This window comes from Notechis scutatus, chromosome 3 (assembly GCF_049901735.1).
Source record: "Notechis scutatus isolate UNSWTSFEM ecotype Mainland chromosome 3, rNotScu1.2, whole genome shotgun sequence".
NCBI lineage: Eukaryota > Metazoa > Chordata > Lepidosauria > Squamata > Elapidae > Notechis > Notechis scutatus.
This window is the reverse complement of record NC_142011.1, coordinates 207,004,311-207,017,980: the sequence shown is the minus strand read 5'-3', so window position 1 is coordinate 207,017,980 and position 13,670 is coordinate 207,004,311. Positions and strand designations below refer to the sequence as shown.

The window sequence follows — 13,670 nt, the reverse complement described above, 5'->3', positions numbered from 1 at the left end:
CGTGAGATACTTAGAATGGAGACCAACCACCTCAGAAGCTGTGATTCATTAGCAATTCTAAGAAGTGGACAGAAGAAAGCCAAGTAACTTGTTTGAGGTTTTCACTCAAATGTGAGTTTGAGTGGTTTATTTGATGTTATTGAATGAATGTTTTATATCCATACAGCCCAAAAGATGGAAAGCAGAATAAAAAAAAATTGGAAGAAACCTTGAAAGTCTTCTAGTCCAACTTTTTGTCCAGGCAAGAAATCCTACACCATTTCAGACAAAATGTTTTTTTCCAATCTCTTCTTCTTAAAAACTTCCAGTGTTGGAGCATTCACAACTTCTGGAGGGAAACCATTCCACTGTTCCAACTGTCCGGAAATTTCTCCTTAGTTCTTGGTTGCTTCTCTCCTTGATTAGTGGATTTTATTGGTCTTTTAGTATAATCATAGGGCAGGAAAGGACCTTGGAGGTCTTCTAGTCCAACCCATTGCCCAAGGCAAGAGTCCTTATTGAACAAATGGTTCTCCAATCATTTCTTGAAAACCACCAGCGATGGAGCACTAAATACTAAAGGTATGATGGTGATGCCTCCTTAGATAAGGACAGATAGAAATCAGAGTTAAATTTTCTTAGGGCAGTGTTTCACAACCTTGGAAAGTTTAGGGCATGTGGGCTTCAATTCCCAGAATTCCCCAGGCAGCTGGGAGCTGGAATTATCAACTATTTGAGGTTCTAACAAACAGGACTAGTTATGGAAATAGAGAAAGGAAGGAAGGAAGCAAGGAAGGAAGGATTGGGAGGGAGGGAGGGAAGGAGGGAGGAAGGAAGGAAAAAAGATAGATAGATAGATAGATAGATAGATAGATAGATAGATAGATAGATAGATAGATGGATGGATGGATGGATGGATGGATGGATGGATGGATGGATGGAGGAAGGAAGGAAGGAAAAAAGAAAGAAAGAAGCAAATATTTAGATAGATAGATAGATAGATAGATAGATAGATAGATAGATAGATAGATAGATAGATAGAGATAGAAATGATGGATGGAGGAAGAAACGGAGGAAGGAAGGAAGGATTGGGAGAGAGGGAGGGAGGGAAAGAGGGAGGAAGGGAGAAAGGAAGGAAAAAAGAAAGAAAGAAGAAAGGAAGGAAGAAAGGAAGGAAGGAAGGAAGAGAAGAGAATGTAGGAGGTGATGTGAGACGGAAGGAAGGAGATGGCCGAATAGAGGTTGGTTACAGAGATATAATCAAGGGCAGATGGTTTCGAGAAAGCTTTAAAAGTTGGCGTGGAAAGAAGTGGAGAAAGTGGTGTAAAATAGAGTCAAGACTAGACATCGTTTATTTACATTTAGCAGATACCTTCTGAGAAGAAGGACCGACTCTGTGGCAGATAGGAGGATAACCATCCAGTGAAGACTTGAGCACTCGGAATAGTCACCCCCCCCCAAAAAAAAAAAAACCTCATCACAAATCGAAAAACGGGCAGAGTTTTGAGCTTTTGGGATCAACCCTTGTAGGTACCGCTGGTTTGGAGCAAGAATCAAGCAAAACACAAACCAATGAGTCATCCGATGGCATTAAGGAGGAAACAAGGAGATGGTTCCAGGCATGAAATGGGGAAGCAGCAGCCAGATGGAGGCAAAACATGGAAGAACAAGAAAGGAGGGGAGAGAGCAGAGCTAACCCCAAGGTTTCGGTGTCTTCTTGGGAGGGGGGGGGGACTAAGCGGTTCTCTGGAGGGCAGGGGACAAAAGGGGTGTAAGGCAGATTCTGGGGAGGTCACATTTCAACCCTTGCAGAAAAATGACCATTTGGAGTTGCAAAACCCCTAAATATCGTAGGCATCTCTATTCCAATCAAGGGGAGTGTCAGAATATTCATGAACTGGCAGAGGCATGGTAACAAAGTCAGCCAGTGAGGACTGTTTGGAAACTGAAACTGGAAGGGGCCTGGGCATGGCTCTGTATTAAGCTCTGAGCTCTGAAGCTGCAAACTAGCCTGCAACTCTGAATCAAAACCGAAACTCTTCTCTTCTGTTCCCTCCTCTGCTTGTGTTCTGCCTGTAACTGCTACTACGCTGAAAGAATCTGCTATTGGTATTGTACGTTTACTTCATGTGTTATTATGTGCTGTATATAAAGAAGTTAATGAATCTTGTTGAATCAGTTATCTGTGTGTGCTTTTTGGATTTGATTTTCTGCAACAAACTCTGATAGGGAGAGAGAGAGGGAGAGGGAGAGAGAGAGGGAGAGAGAGAGAGAGAGAGAGAGAGAGAGAGAGAGAGAATGTCATCCTTGACTTACAATCACAATTGAGCCCAACATTTCTGCTGCTAAGCGAGGCAGTTGTGAAGATAGCTTTGTCCCATTTTAAGACCTGTCTTGCTACAGTTGTTAAGCAAATCGCTACAGCCAGTAGCACAGCTGTCAAGTGAATCTGGCTTCCCCATTGACCTGGCTTGTCAGAAGGTCGTAAAAGGGGATCACATGACCCTGTGGTCCTCAAGTTACAACCATTTTGCTTAATGACCATTCCAAATCACGACAGCACTGCAAAAAAAGTGACGTGGCCATTTTTCGCACTTACGACCTTTGCAGCACATGATCAAAATTCAGACACTTGGAAACTGATGATTTTTGATGGTTGCAGGTTCCCAGGATCACGTGATCCCCTTTTGTGCCCCCTGACAAGCAAAGTCCATGGGGAAGTCAGTGTTCTGATCTGGGCTTCTCCAAAAGTATGAAGCAGACTCCTCGCCCTGACAAAACCCCTTTTATTTAGGCTAATGTGAATTTCTCTCATTCACATCCAGCAACGTCCCGGCAAACCGTCTTTCAAGGGTGAATTACAATCACAGACCTTATCGGGCTTGGAGAGTTGCCAGGCCGATAGCTTCCAAGCGCAACGCTGTAGCAGAAAAGACTTGGCAAGGAGTCACAAACAAATCTTCACACTAATTAAACAAACTCATTGTCTCCTGCAAACACCACTCCCCTTTCGCTCCTCTTTATTCCCTATGGGAGGGGCCATTCACCATCCACCTGAGCCTTTATTCCCAAGTCAACCCTTTTTTCCTAGCTGTTCCCTTCATCTGACTGCTCTGCGCATGCACATACTGAGAACAGGCTCCAGCTGTTCTTCTGCCCCACTGATCTCTGATTCTGAAGGCAGCTGATAACTGTCGGATGGATGGCCCTGGCCCCATCTCTGCCTCCGACGCAGAGCCCTTGTCAGAGCCTTCCCCAGATTCCAGGGCTGGCCCATGTTCCTCCCCAAACTCCTCACTGTCTGAATCTGCCGCCAGCTCTGTTGGTGGGCCACAACAGCCAGATTCACTTAATGACAGTGTTACTTACTTCATAAGTGCAATGACTGACTTAACAAACTCAGGAAGAAAAGTTGTAAAATGGAACAAAACTCACTTAATAACAATCTTGCTCAGCAGCATCAATTTTGGGCTCAATTGTGGTTATAAGTTGAGGATTTACCTGTTACAGGTATTTAATTTTTTGTCTTGCAAAAGGTCCTGGATTTTAAGCTACAGATAGAGAGAGGGATAGATTTTTAACAAATTTGACACCTGAATGTGAACCAAGGGAAGAACAAGAAAAAAACTAGAAGGAAGGAAGGAAGGAAGGAAGGAAGGAAGGAAGGAAGGAAGGAAGGAAGGAAGGAAGGAAGGAAGGAAGGAAGGAAGGAAGGAAGGAAGGAAGGAAGGAAGGAAAGAGGGAGGGAGGGAGGGAGGGAGGGAGGGAAGGAAGGACATCAGAGGTAGAAAAGCGGCATGGAAGACACCTCTAACTCCAATCAATCAATACTCCTCATCAGAAAAAAGAAAGGAAGTTGAAATTAGAGGAACTAACATGGCGTTACTGGTGGCTGTGGCCGAAACGTCGGGAGAAGACACCACTCCACACTTGGAACATTTGAGCGTGATGCCGTAAAGGGGAACGGCCATCTGACTGCAATTAAAATTAAAAGACTGAAACGAAACAAAACACTTTGCTCGTGAGCACAAACAGAACAGGAGGGGGTGATAGGGGGGGCAGGGGAGGGAGGGAGAAGGGGAGGGAGGAAATATGTGCAAAGGAGGGAGAAAAGAAGGGGGAAAGCAGGATGGAAGATGGAAATGTGTGTGAGAGAAGGATGGAAATATGTGAAGGAGGAAGAAATGGAAGGAAGGAAGGAAGGAAGGAAGGAGAGGGAGGGAAGGGAGGAAGGGAAGAAAGAAGGAAGAAGCTAGGGGGAAAGAAGGGGGAAGTGAAGAAGGGAGAAAGGGAGGGAGGGAGGGAATATGTGTGAGGGAGGGAGCAAATGGAGGGGGAAGGAAGGACATATGTGCGAGAGAAGGAAGGAAATATGTGAAAGGGAGGAAAGAAGGAAGGAAGGAGAGGGAGGGGAAGGGAGGAAGGGAAGAAAGAAGGAAGAAGCTAGGGGGAAAGAGGGGAGAAGTGAAGAAGGGAGAAAATATGTGTGAGGGAGGGAGCAAATGAAGGAAATGTGTGAAGGAGGAAAGAAGGATGGAGGAAGAAAATGTGTGAGAGGGAGGGGAGGGAGGAAGGAAGGAAATGCGTGAGTAGGAGGGAGGGAGAAAGGAAGGAGGGAAGGAAGGATAGAAGAAGGAAATGTTTGAGAGGGAGGGAGGAAATGTGTGAGTGAGTGAGTGAGTGACGTAGTAAAGGAAGGAAGTGTGTCAGAGGGAGGGAAGGAGGAGAAAGGGGAAGGGGAGGAGAGGGAGGAAAGAAAGGGCAGAAGGATATTCAACAAAAAGAATAGAGGGAGAAAGTTGAACAAAATGAGAACCCCCAACCCAAATCCCAGAAGCTTGAAAGAAAGAGCGAAAGAGAGCGGGAAAGGAAGAGAGAAACCAGATAACAGGACAGGGAAGGATAAACACTCTCAACAGTAACATTACCAGGCCCAGGAAACCATCAGCCACAACCCTTTCCCCTCCTGCCCAAAAAGAGGTCTCGAGCTGTGTCAAAGAACCTGGACAGAACCCAGTGGGTTGGAAAGTATGGAGAAGACAACCCTGACCATCCGAATTGAGACCTCATCATGTAGTTGCCCCCCCAAATTTTGAACCTGGCTTTGATAGCGGAACATGAAGAGATAGAAAAGAAGACCTTGGAGGCCCACAAAGGAAAGTTCTAGAGCTCAGCTTGGCCCGTGGCTTCCATCACCCAACATCTTGCTCTGGTGTGGCTCATGTGGCTCATTTAAACCAGATCTATGTGGCGAGACCACGAGGATCTTCAGGGGACTCCCTGATTGGCCGAGATCAGCTGGTCCTCGATGTACGACCTCAATTGAACCACCCCAATTTTTTTTCCATTGCCAAGAAAAACACTTCTGAAGTGAATTTTGTCCCATTTAACCACCTTTCTTGCCAACAGCCATTAAGCGAATCACTGCCATCGTTTAAACGAGTTTAAACAAATTGTCATTAAGTGAATCCGGTTTCCCCCCTTAACGTTGCTGATCAGAAAATCCCCCGCCAAAGGGGATCACGTGACCCCGGAGAGGGGACATCATGGCCACCATCATAAATACGAGCCAGTTGTAAAGAGCCTGAATTTTGAGCAGGTGACTCCAGGGATGTGGCAACGGTCATAAGCATGGGAAAAGGGTCATAAGTCATTTTTTTCAGAGCCATTGTAACTTTGAACAGTCACTAAAGGAAGTGTTGTAAGTCGAGGATTACCTGAGATAATCCTCCCCTTACAACGCTTCATTCGGTGACTCTTCAAAGTTACAATGGCACTGAAAAAAAAGTGACTTATTGTTGTGGTTTGCTGGCAGTCGGTGCAGGTGGCAGCGGAGGCAGACAGTGGGGAAGAACGGGGACCAGTCCGGGAATCTGGAGAGGACTCGGATGAGGGTCCTGCATCCGATGCGGAGATGGGCCCAGGACCACCTGGGAGTGGGGTGCTGCCTCCGGAGCCTTTGGAGTCTGGCAGCAGCGAGGCAGAGGAACAAGGGGAGCCTGTGCACCAGTGCGTGTATGCACAGAGCTGCCAGAAGGCAAGATGCAGCTGAAGCAGAGGGGGCAACTCAGGATTAAGGCTGGGAGGTGATTGTCTCTCCCATAAGGTATAAAGGACAACCAAAGATGACTGTTATATATGGGGGGGGGGGGGTAGATCAGTGTTTAGTGATGCTTGTTTTGCAGATTGTGATGATGTAGCTGCGTTATTTGCTTGAGTTTAATGGAAAGTCTCAGGTGTAACGGCGATCAAAGATGATCAAAGGACAAACAGTGGATTGTTATATATGGAAATTTGCCTTATTCACTTAAGAATATAAAGAGCAAGATTGAAGTTTGTTCTTTATGTGACCTGTTAGAGATCAGAACAGTTAGGAAATTGGTTGTTTTGCTAATGTCCTGTCTGGTTGCAAAATAATATGTCCTTGGCTTAGTTTAATGGAGCGTCTTGACATTATTAAGGGATATTGATGATCTCTTGTGTAAACTTTTAAGTAGAGAACAGAAAATCTGAAGATAAATGGTGAAGTGAAGAAAGTTGGGGAACTTCCAGGGACGCATGGGAGGAGTTATGGAAAAACACCCATGTCATTTTTATGACAACCTCTATAACTTCTATGTATGGAAAAAAGGAAGTGTTATGTAACCATGTAATTATGATAAACCTATATAAGCTGTATTTACTAAAAGGGAGTGTCCCCTTTCTCCCAAAATGGTTTTTGAGGTTAGGAGTATCTTATACTGTGGTATCTTATGTAATAAAGCGTCCTATGGATTATCAGATTATTATAGTCGGTTTTTTTTTAATTATTTATGGTATATTCTCTCAATGATGAAACCTTCGCAGGAAGCAAAGTCGTTCGTGCAGTTCAGATTCATTCTTGAAGCTCTTTGTACTTTGGTTGGTTTTTTTTTTCTAGTTCATTGGACACTTCTGTTATTGGCAGCACTTCACAGGGAAGAAAGGTGGGTGCTTATCTCGAGGGACAGTTTGAGATTCATTACCAGCTAGGAATGAAAATAATTCCCAGCATTGCAATAAAACAAGACTTGTTTTTAAAATAAGTGTGTGCGTAATTACGGTCTTGGAAGCCTTGGTCAGAACACTTATGACCGTTTTTCACACTTACGGCCATGGTAGTGTCATGGGATCAAACTTCAGACACTTGGTAACTGACTCTTATTTATGACGTGTCCTGGGGAAATCACGTGATCCCTTTGTGAGACTTTCTGACCAGCAAAGTAAAAGGGGGAAGCCAGATTTGCTTAACGGTGATTTGACTCATTTAACAACTTGCAGTGATTCACTTAATGACCGTGACAAGAAAAGTTGTAAAATGGGGCAAACTCACTTAACAAACAAGCTTTCCTTGGCAACAGAAATGTTGGGCTTGATTGTGGTCGGACATCCTGTTTCACTTGGTGCAATGCATAATTACACCTCTTGTAAGCTGCTTCCAAAATTTACTCCCTTCTTACTTTCCAACGTAGTTTGGAAAAAAAAAATCCCTCCAGGCTGAAGTTCACCAGTTCAATGACCAGGGATGACATGGCTCTTAACCCCCCACAGGCATGTTTTTCACAGGTAATGCACCCACAAGTTCATTTGCACATTGAAAAGCACAACTTTAAAGCAGGTTCATGAGCGAACAAAGAAATTAACGTAAAGGGAAGCCATCATTTAAAAAAAAACAGCTCTTTTCCCTTTCCTAAGCGCCTGTATTTTCAACACTTATTCAGCACAATTGATAACCAGCTAAAACAGGATTTAATTTAAAGGTTTTGCAGATGTTTGAATAGGACAGCATTGCCCATAAAGCAATTCTAGAAACTACCCGCCTTTGAAAACAATGGGTTGGCTCTGGCATGTGCCTGAGATAACCCAAGTTGAATCTGCACAAGAAAATCTGCTTTAGTTCCTGTTTCTCTTGTCTCCCCGTTTGATATGAAAGGATTTGCAAATTTATATTAAGATTGTGGCATGTGTGCATCGTTGCAGAAGCATTAAATGGAACATGGAATCAACCTGACCTAAATAACACCAATGATTCAGGAATAATGTTCAGAAGAACCTTTCCAGATTTTGAGTTGGTTCCAGGAAAGAAACGTCAGGTGCTTTGGTTCACCTTGGGAAATCCTTGAGATGCATTTTTGTGCTTAAAAGTCTAAGGATGTGAAATGGTGTGTGTTTCTCTCTCCCCCCCCCTCTCTCTCTCTCTCTGTGTGTCTGATATCTCAAACATCTTTGCTGCAACACTATGTTTGCAACCTACAGGGAACCCTAACTCTGTACATCCTCTCTCCATATCTGTTGAATGATATGTCCTATATCTCATTCAGTGTTACTCAACCTTGGCCATTCTAAGATGTGTGGACTTCAACTCCCAGAATTCCATAGCTAGCCATGCTGGTAGTGGAATTCTGGGAGTTGAAGTCCATGCAGAATAGCCAGAATTGAGAAAAACTGGTCTACTGCCGGCCTTTCAATGATCTGGAATTGAGTAGAGCAAGCAGAACATCTCCAACTACAGTTCCATCGAAACACAAGATCAATAGAAGAGAATATTTGTAGCTCAGATTTGAATTGTGGGATCCTTGGAGATCTCTGAGCTTGATGGTTTCTGTTGCAGACATTTGATGACCAAACAAGGGAACATCATCAATGCCTTGGTTTGATAATGAAATGTCTGCAAGAAAACCACCAAGCTCAGTGGACACCAAGGACACCAAGGACCTTAGGGCAGAAGAACCCATTCTTCTGCCCTAAATGTCATCCTCTACGGAACCAGAAATGGTATTCTGGCCAACTTTGATGGTTAGTTCGGCACCTTTCAGAAGGAGAGTCACAATTAGGTTAGAAGATCTCAAAGTTGGATTGATTGTACATCCCTCTTTGAGCACAAGCCAAAGATCCCTCAGAAACAAGGGTGAAAGTAGACCTTTTTAATCTAGTTTCTCTAAATAGTGAAATGGAAAGATACCATTATCCTTCACTTTAAATGTGGGCGACTCATAATATCTTTACCCAGAGGCACATCATTGTCCCTGATTTATATATTCTTGATGCTCAGTATAGTTTAAGAGCCCAAATGTCCTTTTTTCAAGAAGCAACTGGACTTTTTGGTTTTTCTTTGAAGACATTTCGCTTCTCATCCAAGAAGCTTCTTCAGCTCTGACTGGGTGGTTGGGAATGGAAGGACTGATACTCCTTGCAGACAGCTTGTCATTTTAATTCTTTTAGAGAGTCATTGAGGTTTATTCTGTGCCCTCAGGATCACCTGAGTAGTGCAAATGGGTGTGTGGAGCCTTCTTGCAACTTCTGAAAGGATTGTGTTGTAGAAATGAGATATATGATGTCATATCCCTCCTCCTTTGTTGAGAGAGGTCTGTTAAATATTGACATAAATGGCCTCTTTGACCACTCTTTCAAACCATCCATCCTCTCTGTCCAAAATGTGGACTTTGCTGTCTTCAAAAGAGCTGCCTTTGTCTTTGAAATGCAGATGGACTGCTCAATCTTTTCCTGGTTGGTTTGTTTTCCTACGTTGTGTAATGCGTTTGTGAAGTGGTTGTTTTGTTTCCCCTAGGTATAAATCAGCACATGGCTCATTACATTGTACTGCATGTACTACATGGCTCTGTTTGTGTCTGGGTGTTTTATCCTTGGGGTGAACAAACAAATCCTCCCATTTCCCCACCATCCGGTCAGAGTTGAAGGCACTTCTTGGATGAGAAGTGAAACGTCTTCAAAGAAAAACCAAAAAGTCCAGTTGCCTTTTGGAAAAAAAAGTACCTTTCAGACAACCATGAAAGTCTCCATACAGTATAAGACAGGGGACCCCAACCTTGAAGTCCACAAGTCTTAAAGTTGCCAAGGTTGGAGACCTTTGGTATAAGAGATTTCTGTTGCATTTATGCCCCTTTAGCTGAGTGGTGCCACTCCATGCTCCTTCCATGCCACAAGTCGAAAGAAGATGCTCAGAGAGCTAGTTTAAGCTTTTATTTCCCCAAACCACCACTTCTCTCTTGCCATAACATTCCTGCCTGGTTATCGAAAGTGACTTTGCAAGATATCTACATTCAAAATATACTTTTTTGCTTGTTTTCTTAGAAGGAAGGATTGATAGGACGCCTACCCTGCCCGTTCCTTCAGTTTCTTATCTGTTATTCCATCTTTGGACACAAGTTTGTTAAACACCAGAATGCCAATAACCATGTTTACCTGTTGGAAGAGAAACAACAGAAAGGTTGACTTGGACACCTAGACAGGTTGGATGCATAAAGTCCTCCAGATCTTCCCCAGATGCTTAGACTAGCACTGCTGGAGAGGAAGAGACCTGAGAGTCCCAGCTGGGTTTGTAGCTAAGTCAGTGGATCTGAACCATTTTTGAATCTCAGCATTGTTTTCTATGATGAGAGTTCGATGACAACAAACATCAGAGCCCAACCAATACTTGTTTTTTTTCAGGAGAGTTCCAAAGCATATTAATTGGCAGATGAACACTGAGTGTTTGTATTTGTGTGTGTGTGTGTGTGTGTGTGTGTTTGTTTGTTTGTTTTCTTGTTTGTAGGAGTTCTGTATTTCTTTGAGTAAAGGAAGACTTTTTGTATCTGGCTAACTTCATTCAAGGTGGCTCAGGGGCTAAGATACTAAATTATCGATCAGAAAGGTCAGCAGTTTGGTGGTTTGAATCCCTAGCGCCGCATAATGGAGTGAGCTCCCGTTACTTGTCTCAGCTTCTGCCAACCTAGCAGTTCGAAAGCATGTAAAAATGCAAGTAGAAAAATAGGGACTACCTTCAGGGGTGGGATTCTACCGGTTCGCACTTATTTGCTAGAACCAGTTGTTAACATTCTAAGCAGTTCGGAGAACCGGTTGTTAGAAGAAATGACTGGCCTAATCCTGTAAGGAAGGCAGGAAGGAAACATTCTGATGTCGCTTACAGAAACTGCCTCTCCGTTAACCCTTATTACGTTCTTGGCAGGACTAGACTTCCTGTCTCAGGAACTTCTCTGGAGTTTTTTTCCCCCTCCTTTGCTGGTACTTTCCTTGTGTGGAGTGACCATTCAAAGTTACAATGGCACTGAAAAAAGTGACTTGTGACCATTTTTCACACTGACGACTGTTGCAGCATCCCACAGTTATGAGAGGCCAGGCGAGGAGATGCATGCCTCGATGTGAGTGATGTTGAGTTGGCCACACCCAGCCAATAACATGACCATTAAGCCATGCCCACCAACTTAGCCATGCCCACAGAATCGGTTGTTAAAAAATTTGAATCCCACCCCTGACCCCCTTTGGTGAGAAGGTAACAGCATTCCATGCACCTTTAGCATTTAGTCATGCCAGCCGCATGACCACTGAGATGTCTTCAGATAGCGCTGGCTCTTTGGCTTTGTAACGGAAATGAGCACTGCCCCCTAGAGCCGGAAACGACCAGCACGTAGGTGCGAGGGGAATCTTTACCTTTACCTAACTTCACTCATGTCCTAGGACAGGGATGTTCATGCCTGGCAACTGTAAGACTTGTGAACTTCAACTCCCAGAATCCCCTAGCCAGCCAATATGTAGATTATAAACAAGTATAGCAAGGAGAATATATCTGTAACTTGCTCATATTACCAAATAAACAAGCAAAACCATTGTCAACCCTGAAGCTGGTCTGGCTGAAGCCATCTTGGAGCTGAGGGATAGTGATTGCGGGGAGGGGGTTAGAGATAGCTGGGGTTGTGTCGTCAAAATAAAATACTTTCTCTTGGGAAGCAAGGATGTTCTCACACCTGGCCGGAGGAAGGAAGAGTGATGTTACCATGGGCCATGTGACTGTTTGGGGTTGAGGAAAAAACTTTTACTTTGAATTAGGTGAAAACTAAGGGGTCCTTCAGAGTTGGTTTTCACCAGATATGTGTCCAATATATTTCCAATAAAGTTATTCTTTGAGGAATTTCAAAGAGTTGGGAGTTTTTGTTTGCAGTGGATCTATTACTTGGAAGCCTGACAACCATCTCATATCAAAATGGAGGTGTCCTCTTCATTGAAGGGCTCAGAAGCTGAACCTGGCCAGCTGATGTCCTAGCAGATGCCTTCACCCAAGATGCAAAGATGGTTTAATTTTGATCTTGGTTAGTTTAGGGTACAGCCACAACTCGATTTGAGTATTTTAGGGATCGGGGCTCATGCTAAAACCTAGAAAACAGGTTTATTTGGTAATATGAACTAGGTACAGAGGTCTCCTTGCTATACTTGGTTATAATCTGCATATTGCCTGGCAGGTGAATTAGATACAGATAATCAGAGTTGGAAGGGATCTAGTAAGTCATCTAGTCCAACCCCCCGCCTAAGCAGTAGACCCTACACCATTTCTGACAAATGGCAGTGCAAGTTCTACTTGAAAGTATCCAGTGATGAAGCTCCCACAACTTCCGAGGGCTACTTCTGTTCCATTGGTTGATTGTTCTCACTGTCAGAAACTTTCTCCTTTATTTTCAGGTTAAATCTCTCTTTTTTCAGTTTCCATCTATTATTCCTGTTCTGGCCTATAGGCGCTTTAGAAAATAATTGACCTGTTCTTCTCTGTGGCAGCCCCTCAAATATTGGAAGACTGCTATCATGTCTCCCCTGGTCCTTCTCTTCACTAGACTAGCCAGGCCCAGTTCCTGTAACTGTTCTTCATATCTTTTAGCCTCCAGTCCCCTCATCATCCTGGTTGCTCTTCTCTGTACTCTTTCTAGAGCCTCAAAATCTTTTTTATAGTGTGGTGACCAAAACTGGATGCAGGACTCTAGGTGTGATCTTACTAAGGCTTTATAGAGTGGTATTAGTACCTCACTTGATCTCGATTGTATCGCTCTGTTAATGCAGTTTAGGATTGCATTAGCTTTTTTGGCTGCTGCTGCACACGGCTGGCTCATATTTAGCTGGTTGTCCACTAAGACTCCAAGATCTCTCTCACCGTTCCTGCTATTAAGCCTGGTTTCACCCAGTCTACATGTGTACTTTTGGTTTTTCTTGCCTAAATGTAAGACTTTACTTTTCTCTACCTGAATTTCATTTTGTTAGATAGGGCCCAGAGTTCCAGTCTGTCAAGATCCATCTGGATCTTGAGCCTATTATCTAGGGTGTTGGCTATTCCTGCCAGCTTAGTATCCTCTACAAATTTGGTAAGTCCCAGAAGTCTTAAAATTGCCACAATTTGGACATCCCTGTCCTAAGGAAGAGCTACTCCAAGCATACTGCTCAGAAGAAGTCCTCAGGAATTCCTTGATAGCCTTTATGTTATTTACATTCATTTATTTTACTAGTTGTACAATAGCTGGAACCCTTTCAATTTGGCCTGACTGTAGCTTCACATAGAAGAGCTGTTAGACCCATGACCAAAGTCTAGCAAGGAAAATAAAATTACAGCTCATTTCTTCTCTTGCATTCCAGGGAAATAATTTCCCAATAATATAGGCCCTCTCATTTATAGCCCCCTGTTTAATTTTCTCAACAGATATTTCTCTAGCAGTTAGTTCAAGGTATATTGCCACTGACCCTGGAGGCTCTATTTAATTAACATAAGCAATAGCGTTCAGGGCCGCTCTCTTCTGCAATTGCTTTAAAGGGATCAATTAAACTTTGTCCTAGTTTTATTAAATTTTATGTAAAATTAGCTCTGTACCCATGCTTTGCTACAAAACTATGTGATCGAG

At 43.5% G+C, this 13,670-nt stretch overlaps 1 protein-coding gene across 1 annotated transcript in view; it reads right to left on the bottom strand.

Moving 5' to 3' along the window:
• Window positions 1-13,670, bottom strand: part of ADGRB1 (adhesion G protein-coupled receptor B1) — a 380,456-nt gene that overhangs the window by 38,795 nt on the left and 327,991 nt on the right. Inside the window, exons 24-25 of the mRNA XM_087958904.1 lie at window positions 10,115-10,200; window positions 3,856-3,954 (exon numbers count right to left, since the gene is read on the bottom strand). Coding sequence (XP_087815030.1) covers window positions 3,856-3,954; window positions 10,115-10,200 — 185 coding nt within the window. The remainder of the gene's footprint in view (window positions 1-3,855; window positions 3,955-10,114; window positions 10,201-13,670) is intronic.